General features: G+C 36.1%; 2 protein-coding genes across 2 annotated transcripts; both read right to left on the bottom strand.

The window, feature by feature from the left end:
• Window positions 1-2,527: 2,527 nt before the first annotated feature.
• Window positions 2,528-5,371, bottom strand: LOC306856436 (homeobox protein Nkx-6.1-like). Its single transcript, XM_079395730.1, has 3 exons — window positions 4,460-5,371; window positions 4,156-4,328; window positions 2,528-3,495 (listed from the first exon to the last, which is right to left on the bottom strand). The coding sequence occupies exons 1-3, from the start codon at window positions 4,992-4,994 to the stop codon at window positions 3,250-3,252; spliced, it is 954 nt and encodes a 317-aa protein (XP_079251856.1). The 5' UTR covers window positions 4,995-5,371; the 3' UTR covers window positions 2,528-3,249.
• Window positions 5,372-6,009: 638 nt separating this feature from the next.
• On the bottom strand, window positions 6,010-9,850 carry LOC306856435 (large ribosomal subunit protein uL22). Its single transcript, XM_079395729.1, has 7 exons — window positions 9,832-9,850; window positions 9,418-9,467; window positions 9,296-9,336; window positions 8,711-8,845; window positions 8,054-8,152; window positions 7,715-7,906; window positions 6,010-7,525 (listed from the first exon to the last, which is right to left on the bottom strand). Exons 2-7 carry the CDS (start codon window positions 9,455-9,457, stop codon window positions 7,478-7,480), a joined length of 555 nt encoding a protein of 184 aa, XP_079251855.1. The 5' UTR covers window positions 9,458-9,467; window positions 9,832-9,850; the 3' UTR covers window positions 6,010-7,477.
• Between the last annotated feature and the right edge of the window lie 3,993 nt (window positions 9,851-13,843).

Here is a 13,843-nt window from a genome sequence, read left to right on the forward strand (position 1 = left end):
TTTTATTCAACATCCTTACATTCTAATTACAATTCAGCATCCTGTTTGCAGCACAAGAAAATGTGCAGCTCAAAGAATTTATTTAAATTTCAATTAATTTGAATTCTACTTCCTTACATTCAAATTACAGTTCTGCATCCTGTTTGCAGCTCAATTTAAATTCAGGAATTCAAAAGGCATTTCTGATTTGTGCACTAAAAACTGGTGATAAACTGCCCAATCCAGATATGCATGTCTTCTCAGGTAAAGGCTGCGGAAAGCAACTGCTATTTCTCAACTAATTAACCTCACTTCCAACAAGTGTCTGATGGGAGAGCAGCAGTGACCCTGGATCATGTGGCCAGCTGCAGCCCCAGCACTGTTCCTGGAGCAGTGCAGTCACAGCACTACATCAGCTGGCACTCAGCAGATGTTAAGATGTCTCCCTCGAGGAACACACGCCATGTTCACCACACCTGGACCATGCTGATGGATCATAATTCTACCCAGATCAGAAGAACGAGCAAGCCAGCAGACCCAGGTCTTTCCTGCCTATGACTGGTCCACCTGCTATGCCTCCTCATCTTGCTCAAATAAATCGTAAGGGTGTTGCAAGTGTTTGAGTTGAAAATTTGTCTATAATAAAATCTACAATGAAGTTAAAATGAAATGGTTATTGTTTAGCCTAATTAGGAATTGGTTTAACTGTTAAGCCCCATTCATACTTAATCAATATTAAACTACACAAAACCTTTATTATTTGATTTATTATTTTTCATTTAGTGTTGTAAATAAATATTGGTGTGTTCAAAATCATTTACTTTCACTAATTTTGAGTCGCCATTCAGCATTGTTAGCTCTTTTGTATTAGATCATTTCATGATGTCCTCATTGGAAATGGCTTTGTACAGTAAGAGAGTTAATGAGCATATTCTTGAATGTATTTTAATGTGAAGCAATCAGAGATTAATTATTGCAGATGAGAGTTCATTAAGCTCTCACTCAACAGTAATTTGATACCTTATTGACATCAGGTCATTGGCCTACACATGTAGCCAAATAAAGATAGATTCATTAGAGTTTGACATGCTGAAACATTCAGTCCTTGAGCCAGAAACGTTCAGTAAATTGGTCAAACGCTGGCACGCTTAAATGTTTTCGCCTTTTCTCGATTAGATAAGCTGGCTTGAAGATAATAGATGAAACAAGTTTGTTCTCAGGTGTGATCATTTACACGTTACGCGTGTAAATTACAAAATTATAGGGAATGGAAATTATCATTTTCTTTTACCGTTTAATTTGCGCAAGAAAAAAAATCTAATTCGAAAAACTATTAAAATGCAATTTTTATCACAGAACAGTGACAGTTTTCATTCTGTGATACACTAGCTAAATCATCAGGCATTTATCTTCTTGAGATGCTTTAAATTATGTATCTTTTCTTTGGTTAGTAGCATTAATTTTCCAATTATTAATTCAGTCTAAAATATTGTATTTCAAAAACGATTTACACTGAGCACACATCCAAGTGCATGATGCAGATTAAGTTAGTCACTGTTGTCAGTTCGATGAACAGCAAAAGGCTGTCCTTGTGTGTGTGGCTATATATTTCTTTTCTTTTCCATTTTTTTAGGATAAATAACAGTTTTAAATTATTTCATTTATTTGGCAGCTATGTCCCTAATGTTGTAATCTAAGTTGTGCATCAAAATCTAAATAAATAAATGTGTAATAAGATTAAGTGCGTGCAAATTATATTTAGAATGTTTCAAAATGATTTTTTTTTTCATGTTAACTGGAGGTCTGCCTGCAATGATAAATGTAACCGAATAGAAAATGCTGCATCGCTTCCAAAAAGTGACTCATTTGGGTTGAGTAACCTGTGGAGAATCACTGGACCTGTTGTCCTTAAAAAATACCAGCTCAAAATATTTTCTGATAGTAGGCTACAACTGTGCATGGTGCATCATTTCACCTTATAAATTATTTTTTTCTGCTGGTTTGTTGAGAACAAATCAGTTGAGTGATTTCCAATTTCCAAAGAACATGGTGATCTAATCATGCGAATCAGAGGACATATAGAAACTGTGACGCGATCAGTTGAACACCGCCAAAAACCGCTTTTTATTTTCAATATATGTGCCAATATGGCCTTTTCATCGATATTTCTCAATGATCAACATTTTAGGAAAGTTTAGCATATTTTAATGTAAGTGCGCAGAGTAATGTCGTATTTATAATAAATACATTTTGGTTAAACGTGTTCACACAGAGCGATAAGGGAGATTATTAATTTCATGAAATTAAAAAATATAAATAGGGCTGTTAAAACGAATAATAATAATAATAAATACACAATATTAAAATGAATAAGCGTTGCCATGTTGATAACTCTTTAATGAGACAACTTCTTAAGCGAAAGACAGATTCGAAGCTAATTGATCAATCATCAGCAAGCATATTTATTAATGCTTGAAAACGTTGTTGCAATTTACTCATAAAATATTAATAGGCCTATTCGATTTAATAATAACAAAACGAAAATATCCCATATGTTTAACATTTTATTAAATAAAAGTGCAATACACACGAACCTACAAGGCGCATTTTGCAGGATTCAAACACTGTTACAAACTTAAAATATCATAAATTAATCATGAAAAAAATGAAAGAAACATCCTAACATTGGGAGACGAACACTATGCATTATATTACAAATATATGGTTAGGTGTTTGTTTATTTACACGTGTTATGGCCAGAGCAGTTATTTGACTGAGCCTCAATGTAGGCTGTCGCTCAGATGTCTTTAGTGGTAAATTATGAAAATTATTCTCTATTTCCATTGTTGATTATTTTTAACAATCAAAGGGCTGAGTCAACTTACACCCATAGAAAAAAAAACTCAGGGTGATCAGCACCTAGGCCTATACAAATTAATTATTAAAATGCAAATCACAAAGCTTAAACCAAAAATTAAACTGAATCGAAATGAACGAATTCTGCCATGTTTACTATTCAAAATATTTTACACATAAATATTGACAGTAATATAATTCCTATGAGATACAACTCACGCCGTTAATTTACAAAAAAGTACCGTTGTCTTTACGTTGAAACGTGTCTACTGCAGACAGCTCCACCAATAGTGCATATTCCTCTGATTTGCATCCTTCCTCTCAAACCAGAGCTCAAACTTGGTGACAAACAGTAGCCTACATTATATTTTGACACCTCTTGAAGAATTTGACAACCCATTTCCCGTTTCCATTTTACGAGCTCTCGTTTTCCGACGTGTGAATAATAAGAGCTGAGTTTGGTTTGTGTTTTTTCAGTAACTGCGTTATTTTTTCATCGTCCGAGTTTGGGTCTAAAGGTTTGTTGTAGTCGTCGTCGTCGTCTTCATTTTCCGAAGCCCCTTTCAGCCTCTCGGTCTCTGAATCTTGTTTTTTCTTCGCCGAGGCCATTTCAGCCGCGTGCCGTTTTCTCCATTTTGTTCTTCGGTTTTGAAACCACACCTTTACAATAAAAATGAGATAAAACGTATTTTAATCCACACAGAAATAGTGATTTATAAAAAAAAAATATATAAAAAAAATTCGCTCAAAAACATTGAACAATATCAAGCAAGTTAAACAGATGTTTCCTGTCTAACTTGAAATAGCCTAACTGGCTCTAAAAAATAATATAGATAGCTCTTCAAATATCTGTAATAGCTATAGCCTAAGCACCTTCAGTCTGTGAGAATAAATACTGAAACATGTTTAAAATATTTTAACAAATAAAATTAAAATAAGTTTCAGTGGCTTTTAAACTGCAATTAAATGGTTCTCTTGCAATAATTAATAAATACCGCAATTATTTAAACTTTAATGCGTAAATAAATTTGATATGAATGAAAATAAAAGGCTACATTTTAGTTGCCTATTGTAGGATAGCCTACTCCACGAGGTCTTTGAATTAAATTTAAATAATTTGCTGTAGAGAAATATATAGATGTAGGCTATAGCCTATAAATGAGAGAGATAGTCTAGGCTATATAGGAAGGTTTGGATAAACACGTTTAGGCTGATCCCACATCTAATTCTCTTTTTTATGTTCCATGGATGAATGATAATAAACAATCGAGTCAGTCAAGATTTTTCCTTGTCATTCATAAACTATCAGGACTGTCTTACCTTGACTTGGCTCTCTGTCATTCCTAAAGAGTAGGCCAACCGCGCTCTCTCAGGTCCAGCTAAATATTTCGTTTGCTCAAATGTTTTTTCTAGGGCAAAAATTTGCTGCCCCGAAAACGTTGGACGCGTGTGTTTCCTTTTCCCATCTTTATCCAGGAGCACTGAGTTTTGATCTGTCAGGGGCGAGATAGAAAATTCACCTAATGCGATTAGGCTATTACATCCTATAATATAATGTTAGTTAAATTTGTGCTTATTGTAATATTTTGCTAACAGCCTTCAAGGAAGTTAATCGTGAACTTACGTGGGGAACAGGCGAATCTGGCGTCTCTCCAGTGTGGGCTTTGCATAACTCCAGGCCAGAATATGGGGGTTCTGCCGGGAAGGTCTGTCAGAGGTTTCGGGTAGCGAGCCACCGCCACGGCCGCGGCACTGGGGCTAAAATACAGCCCTGGAGGCGGCGGAGGACTCAGGCTGCTGAAGCGGGGCAGTCCAGACAAGATTCCAGCGGGAGAAGATGCCACCGCTCCGGTAACCATCGCGGGTCGACTGAGGATGTCGTTTATTCCGTGAGGTGTGGCGATCGGGCACTGCTGGGGTGATCCGAGGGTCGAGAGTCCGGTGGATATTTTGATCCCCGGGGACGAGACCGGGATACCGCCTGGATTCGGAGAGGTAGCTGTCGGTGAAGTGGAGGATGCTGGTCCAGTGGAAGATAACGGGTAGGCTGGGTAAAGTGGTGTCTTCATTTCGGTCATGCTGTGTAAAGCAGCCAAAGGTGGGGTATTGAGTAGGAACGCGCTCTGGCGAGACCCGTCCATTTGCCCCACCGCTAACATTACCAAGAAACTACAACTTTAACTAAATATTGCGCAAGAAGCCAGTCGGTGGAGACCCGCGCCAAACGAAAAAACAAACCTAAAATAGTATTGAATGAGGGCGAGAAAGGAAAAAACTAAAAATAATCAAGCCTTAAGTAAAAAAAAAAGACTCTTTTCTCTGAAAACTCCGAAGCTTCATACACATCTCCTCTGGCTAAATCCATTCCCTTCTTTCTGTTCTTGCAAATATCGCATGATGCAACAGAACGGCGTCCTTTCAACGAGTGTTTTTGAAATCTATAAATAAAAAGAGAGTCTTTCTAGGTAGTTCACATGAAGATCTGGAAGATAATAAAACATTTTCATCAACCTGCTGTCTTTTGCTGCAAAAAGTCAAAACTTTGAGAGCGTGCCTGGGAAAGTAGAGGGGCTCGGTGGGATGTGATTGGCTAAGGCCGGCAGTGACGTGGCCCGTGTCAGCTGAGGGTCTGAACTGAATTTAGGAGTCTGTCCTCATTGGTTCTTATTTGCACATTAAAAGAGCTGCCATCCGACCTGCTATTAAATACAAAAAGGGGACAAAATCAATCTAGTCAATTTGAGATCTATTTCTTAAATAAAAGGACATCTGTATGTGAGGCAGTGGGATATCTCATGAGCTTAAAAGTCTCTGTGGACAGGGTTTAAACACCCCACAGATAAATTACAATACAATCAGGGAGTGATGAAGCTTGAATATCATTTTACTTTAACTTTGAGCTGTAAGGTAAATGTGTTTCCTGCCTCCTCATAAAAAACCTTTTCTGCCACTTTTCTCAAAAGTATTGTTTTTTGTATTATTTGGTTTCATCTAAATAAACTAAACGCCAGTTGAAACATTAGAAACTCACAGCTGCAGTCTTTAAGCTGCTATGTGTCTACCTCTGTATATATATGCCAGCCACAGAAGGCTATTGGTTTATCAAGAGATGTGGACTACCTAATTTACACAATCATCATTAGTCCATTAAAAAAGAAAAAAAAAGGCTGATTTGGAGTTGAATCAATTTTTAAAAATATATATTCTGCAAGACAATCAAATGTAAACTTTTTTTTTTCTACAATAAAACCAGTAATGCCAAAAGCCAAATGCAAAGTGCAACGTGTTGCGGCACCTAGTGGTCAAAAAGTGAAATGGCATATAATAGGATGTGGCACCTATGCCTCCTGTTGCATTAAAAATTCCTTAATTCATGTTAACAGTTACGCATATTTACATGCACACACACACATAAATATACGTATATCTATCTATAGTGTATATGCACATACATATATACACACACACACACACTGATTCACAAGTATTTTACATACAGATGTGATTATGTAAAATTATGTGAGTTACAAAAACTATTAGTTACAAACATTCAGGCCTGGTTTCATAGACAAGGCTTAGCCTAAGCCAGGTTTAGGCCATAGTTTAATTAGGACATAAGTAATTTTTATAAACATGCCTTAGAAAAAAAGCATTACTGGGGCCTGTTTTACTTTTAGTCATTTAGCAGACTGTGTTTTATAAAACAAGTGTACCAAATATGACCGGTTTATTTCAGTTAGTCTGATTTATTTCCAGTTGATTTGGTTCAAAATAGGATTTAACCTTGGCTTTAGTAAACTTGTTTTATGTAACAGGCCCCAGTTGTGCACCTTAAGACAAAAAGGCAATGACATGTTTTAAGATCAGTCAGTGCAAGTTTCTTTCAGTTGAAACAGCTCAGATTTGCATTTTAGTTTAGGCTTAAGCCTTGCCTGTGAAACCAGGGGGTAGGCTATTAATATTGGAAATTAGATTACTATATTTCTTTGAGTATAAATAAACCCAGAAACAGCAAAAATATGCAGAAATAACCTGAAAGATGAGCAGATTTACAGTGCTATATTGCCCTCTACTGGTGAATCTAGCACTTTATCCTCTAGAACTAAACTGCAAACAAGACCAAACCAGTTTATGAGCCAAAATTAAATTTCTCCCAGCCTCCTAAAAAATGGTTTATGCATATATTTCCTATACATATAGATGTGTGTATACAGAATAGTGAATCTTTCTCTTAATATGCACCTGTAATATCGGTCTGTATTCCTCATGCATATTCCGTTTGACTTTGCTGCACGCATTGTCTCAACATTTGATTGGACAAGAAAGGATCTAAATGAAGGAAAAGCTACTTAAATCATAAGTTAGGCTCCCTACATTTCATTTAAACATCCTAAACTCTGATCTTTAACCACATCACGAGACATTTGTCAAGAGTCTGTTTAACCAAATAAAGGTTAAGTACTGCACTGCTCTTTACACCAAATAGTAAATAGATATTCAAATTTTTCCTCTTAAAATGACATTAATCAAATTTCAAGCTTACTTGTGTTATCATCAAGCCATTATTTCCAAGTCAATAAATAAAAATCACAAAAAAAAGGAACAGTCATTTTGTAGCACGAATGTTGGACTTTATTTACATTTACTCCCGAGCCATAAGTTTCTGCTTCTTCAGTTTCTTCTGAGAAACCTGTGAAAAAAATAAAATAATTGGTTAAGGAGCGTTCACCAACAGCCGTTACTAAGATATCCACACATTTAATGCACAGCGGCTGCTCAGAATATGATTCCTTTCATCATTAATCCAAAGGTGTCCTAAGTGGTCATCACTACAGCCAAGTGTACAGTTGTTTTTATTTCAGAAAAACATTGATCATACCTTTTTCTTCTGAGAAACCTCCTCCTCTGGTTTGGGAACAATCTGCTCCTTCTCAGTGAGGATCATTTCGATGTGGCATGGGGAGCTCATGTAGGGGTTGATGCGTCCGTGCGCACGGTAAGTACGCCTGCGCATCTTTGGGGCCTTGTTCACCTGGATGTGCTCAATCACCAGAGAGTCCACATCCAAACCCTACAAGATCAAGAAGAGGGTTGATATAAAGCCCACACAGTGAAAGCTGCATTCATGAAAACAAGATTTCAAAAATCATACACTGAAGCCAAGATACGGTTTAATTCTAAAGATTTATTCACAGTGTAATGGTTCATACGGTCTTACCTTGAGCTCAGCGTTGCTTTCTGCATTCTTCAGCATGTGGAGCAGGAACTCTGCACTTTTCTTAGGCCAACGTCCCTGAGTCCAGTTATGCTGCTTGGCCTAAAAACGGAAAACGTCACAAGAAAGCTCAAGTTATCTTAATTTGATCGACACGTTGAGCTTTATTATTCTAAAATTTAGGGTCAATAAAGTTAAGAAATTAAATTGTTTAACACTAATTATCAAAAATGTCAGAAACAATAAAAAGAATTCTAAAATGATACCGCATCCAAAAAATAAAAATGGATGTTTTGCAAACAATAAGAAATGTTGAAGCACCAATCAACATATTAGAATGATTTCTGAAGGATCATGTGACACTGATGACTGGAGTAATGACTACTGAAAATTCAGCTGTCACAGGAATACGCTACATTAAAATATATTCAAATAAAAAGTTTTTAAATTGTAGCAATCTCAATATCGCTGTAATACCGATCAAATACTCTTGGCAAGCATGAGACTTAACCGAACCCAAACTTTTAGTTCAAAGTGTACATGTTGCTCAGACTTATAGGTATTTTCATGGTCAATTCCAAAGGTGTCCTAAGATGGTCATCACAGCAACATGGGCAGAATGGTTTTAAAATGCAGCTTTAAAACAGGACAAAACCTCACCTGAGCACAGCGGCCAACACCACCATTGTAACGACGGAAGGGAACACACTGTTGCTTCACGATAACATCCTTCAGGTACTTGTTAGCCTTGCGGATGTGCATGCCTTTGATGGCCTGGGCGGTCTCACGGGTGTTCTGAGGACCAAACATTACACAACACTTAATAACAGGTAACCAAGTAAACCAGCCTACATCACCTTACAAACTAGAAACGTGACTACTCAGAAGATACTTAATTCTCTTCATGAATACATTAATAATTGAATCAATGAACAATTACACTCCCATAATCAAAGCATCTGCTGGAATAGTATCATGACAAAGGATGCCTCTCTCAATACAAGATTTAAATATTTGACTCTGGCGCTATATATTTATTGCATGTTTCTGTAAACAAATCCATGAATGTGCAGAGTTCCCTCAAAACCCAAACAAAGCTGTTAATGCGATTAATCTCAGTTTGTTGGCTCATAAATTACAAGTGAGAATTTATAAACCCCTACGGAGAAAATTCAGAATTTACTTTTACAAACAAGGTTGCACTCTGTTCCAGACTCATCAGTGAATTGTCAGGTTCATTCTTACCTTGAAGTGAACACGAAGGTTGGATCCCCTCGACTTGCATGCTGTTGAACAGAATAACAATTACTAAGTTACACGGGTTCAATCCTGAGCAGCCACATGCTTAAAAGTAGCTGCCAACTCACATTTAGTCGGGTTCTCTGGGTCGAGTGAGTAGCGGACCATATTCAGAGATCTAGAGAGAGAATGGATGAATAATGAGAGAATGGATTCACAGAAAAACACCACGCGCACCGCATGGGACTGATACTTCGACAAATTGTAGCCAGATCGGTCAGTTTCTAATGTTTCGTCATTAGTAAGCTCGCGCACATTCATCGAAGGACGAGTCGCTGTGCGATGCCTACTCTAGAAAATGACCATTCAGTAAACATAACATTAGGAATTTAACTTTACGACGAATCATATTCTCTGAAAATGTTACATATAAACTAAGCAAACATGTCGATGCATTATTTGGACACAAACACTTGTGATGATGGTGATACAAAAGAGATTATTTCGAACATCGCTGCAGTGGGATTCTAAATGGCACTTACGTTCTCAGGCCGCGGAAGGGAAGAGGAAGTGAAAGGCATTCTGGGAGATCAAATCCGTTCTCTCTTCTTCGTTGAATGTCTTCTGTACAAATGTGCGCTTTGATAAATTAGTAGCGCCGCCCAGTGCATAAATCAGGATCAGGTGAAAACAACTTTACCAAATAAGCCAGGTTTATTTAAATTAGTCTGGTTTATTGTCACTTGATTTGGTTCAAAATAAGTCAGACTAACTGAAATAAGCCTGGCTTATTTGGTAAACGTCTTTTATGAAACAGGTCCCTGTTCAGATAATGTAATATAAACTAAATGACAACATTTTATCATTTAAAGGTAGCCAACAATGGAGCGCTAGGGGATAAGTGGAAACGTTTAGGGGGAAAAATGTAAAAAAAAAAAACCGTAAAAATAAATAATAAAAAATATGATTAACAAATAAATTAAATTTATATTTTAATAAATTAAATACAATTACAATACAATTCAAAATAAATTACAATAATCTAAACAAAATAAAACCAAATTGATTTAAATGAATAAATAATACATCTAACAATACATTACTAGTCATATGAATTATTAGTAATATTTTAAGCATATTTATAATAACATTTTCACAGTATAATTTGGGTCCTTATACTTGAAAATATAAAGCTGCTTGTTATACTAAAAAAAAACATATATAGCTGAATTAAAAAAAGAGAAAACTATAAAAAATTACTGATTATTTAAATTAAACTATTATTTACTCAAACATGCATAATATTTTTTCATATTAGGAATAGTAAAATAATGCTTTCAGCGCTAGAGGGCAGAAAAGGACAAAATTACGACTAGTGGAACCCGAATGGACTGTTAAAACTTCTGGCTCAGTCCCAGTTTATGAAGGCTTATAAATGACATGCAGATTTTCTGATACTCCAAATTTTGCTTGTGTTATGGTGCATTTTACTTTTATGTTGTATAGTATGTGCTTGTGTCTAGTATTGCTGGTGTGCTGAAAAATATATTTCAACCATGGTTGACGATAAAGTTGTATTGCATAGTATTGTACAAAAAATAAAAACAGTGACCATTTCAAAGAAAATATATCATGTCAGTAATTAGTTATAACAGTTAACACTTTACTACAGCATTAGAGCCTCATAGCTCATAGGCCTATGTATTGTACTGATAATGAATTCAGCAATCCATTATGAGAAATAAAACACTTTAGTAAGATACAGACCTACAGCTGCTGTCTGTAACTGTACAAATAAGGACAGAAATGTGTATCATGATGAAACTGCCTATAGGTAATAGCTTGGACAATGAGACTATGCAGCAGTAACCCCATGGTATCAGTCAAAGCATTCATTTTGCACAAAACACTGGGCAAGATCTCAGAAAACCTTTATTGTAGCCAGAGTTAAAAACTCAATATTGCAACTATATTTCCTGTCAAGAGGAATAATGCCAGCTCGCTTTTTTTTCCTCAGTGTGTAAAAAGCTGCTGAAATGAATACTGCTGCTGCATCAGTCAGACATCCATCTTTACTTCCTTTGTTTCTCCTTAATGTAGTGCTTTTGTTCATGGACTGAGAGACGGTGGATGTGAATTGGCACAGGTAGACGTTGTAGAATTTCACGTTGTTCCCATTAAGATGCTTGTGTTTTTGCTGACTCTTACCTGAACAGAGGTAACATATCCAGAGAGTTTTGCAGCCTCCCACTCCGCAGTATCGAACCGATTCTCTTGTATCCTGCTTGGAAATCTGCTGAAGCTCACATGCAGGTTAAATTACGACGCCCCTTGAAAACAACTTCAGAATGATGTTAGTGCTGCGATTGGTCGACGTGTGCCCAGCATTACATTACAGCAGATTTGTTAGCCTTGCACGGCCTTGTTCAGTGCGACAACAATATATTGATCCTTTAAACCTGTAGACCTCTGTTATTAAGCCTTTATTTGCTGAGCTCATCGAATATCTGATTTTTCTCTACTATAAGTATAGCATTTTGCTACTTATTGGACATCTGAATGTTGTTGACACTGCATTAGTTTCTGCTCGGTCATATCCTCACGGTACCTTGTCCCACTCGCTCAAGCATTTTTCTGACATGCTCCTGTTCTTAAATAGAAAACCTCAGTATATTTCCAGAGAAACCTTAATCTAATACATTTGTCTTTGTCAGGTAGGAGTTTCTAAGAATTGCACAATCTATTCTAATCACATCTCCAGAAAGATCTTGATCGATTTTCCATTGCATTGATGGCTCGTTATTTTGCTGATTGAATTTAGGCCCAATCTGAAAGAGGTCCTCAGATGCTCTCCAGTTCAGGTCATCCCAGGTTGGACTGATCATATGGTGTTTTCTACAACTCCTTGTCTACCTGTCAAACTGCAAAATGAAAAAATATATATTATGTCAAGTTAATAAAGTCAGTAAATACACAAAATAAATCAAATAAGTCCTACTGAGTTTAGCAATTTACCTGCAAGCACCCAGTAGGATAGTGAAATATTTTCTCTTATTTCCTATTATTTCCAGAATACAGTCACATATTTGGATGTGTGTGTAAAAAAGAGCATGCTGTTATTGTTCACTAAAAGTATTATCTATATGTAGAATAATATAGAAAATAACTTTGTTTAATTACTAAAATTAAATTGAGTAAAATTACTAAAACCAAGCTAAAAAAGCTATAATAAAAAATAAATATAAATGTTGAAAAGTGAATTAAATTAATAATAATAATGATAATAATAATAATACAAAATTACCCAAACTACAATTAAAATGAAAACTGAAAATATAAAAATAAAAACAACTAAAACAATTGGTTCTATATGTGAAAAATGTAAATATAGCCTAATATAATATATAATAATATAATATATAATATAATATAATACAGATATAATAATTTAGATTAGATTATATCTTATCTTTTTCTTATCTAGATTAGATTATATCTTTTTATATTATATAAATAAATCATATATTATAAATAATTTGCAGCAAGATGCAATTCAGTCTCATTTAAAGTTTCATAAGTTTATACTTCAAAAAATCAAAGAAATCAAGGCATTCTTCTTGAACCATACGGGATAGGATTATTGAAACAATATTTTCTATGCAGCAAAATGCAGTTTAGTCTTGTTTAATGTTTTATGCAAGTTAGTAAGGCTTATCAGGCAAAACTGTTGCAATGCGATAGGTCATCTTACAGAGGACCTCCCAAGAGTTTTACTTTTTTAATATATCCCATCCTAGCTTGAAGAACCAAGGTCTTGATGCTGTTTCTCCTGTGAGGGGGCAGTGGGTTAGAGAGCTCTGATTAATGAGAGGTCTGAGGGAGGACAGTCATGCAAGTAAGAGAGAGAGAGAGCATGAGTTATGAGTAAATGTGCAAGACTCTGCGAGCCTGAGTGACTGTCGGTAGAATGAATTGTGATGAACTGCCAGACTGTCGGTGTGATCCTTGGGTGTGTTGCAGCAGCAGCGTGAGTCGTGAGGTGTGCTCTTCCTCACGGCATCTCTCCTCCTCTCCCTCCTCCTCACTGCAGATAACTAGAGTGATCAAGAGGAGGGGTGAGACTTTTGGAAAAGGAGAGACTGCAGCACTGCAGAAGCTGGGCGTTGGCTGTGAATTTGAGGAGAGGGAGTAATGCTAGATGGTGAACAAATGAGGCCCAGTGGAACGACTGAATGTAAAAGAGGAGATAAAAGGGGAAGGATTAAATGCTAGAGGGAGTGAGAGAGAGAGAGAGAGAGAGAGAGAGAGAGAGGTTGTATTAACACTTCAGTACTGCTGAGAAAAGACTGCAACTGACATCTTTAAGTCAACAGTTAATGAGCATTTAATTGCTTATTGATGATTTTTCAGTGACCTCTTTCCCCTTTGTGGCATCAATTAACCATTTACATACAGTGCAATACGGGACAGATGCATGTAATAAATGAAATAAAAGTAAAATATATTAAAAAGTAAAGCAATAGCAAAATGGTTGCATTTATATGAATAATTAGA

The sequence above is a fragment of the Barbus barbus genome (assembly GCF_936440315.1).
Source record: "Barbus barbus genome assembly, chromosome: 36".
NCBI lineage: Eukaryota > Metazoa > Chordata > Actinopteri > Cypriniformes > Cyprinidae > Barbus > Barbus barbus.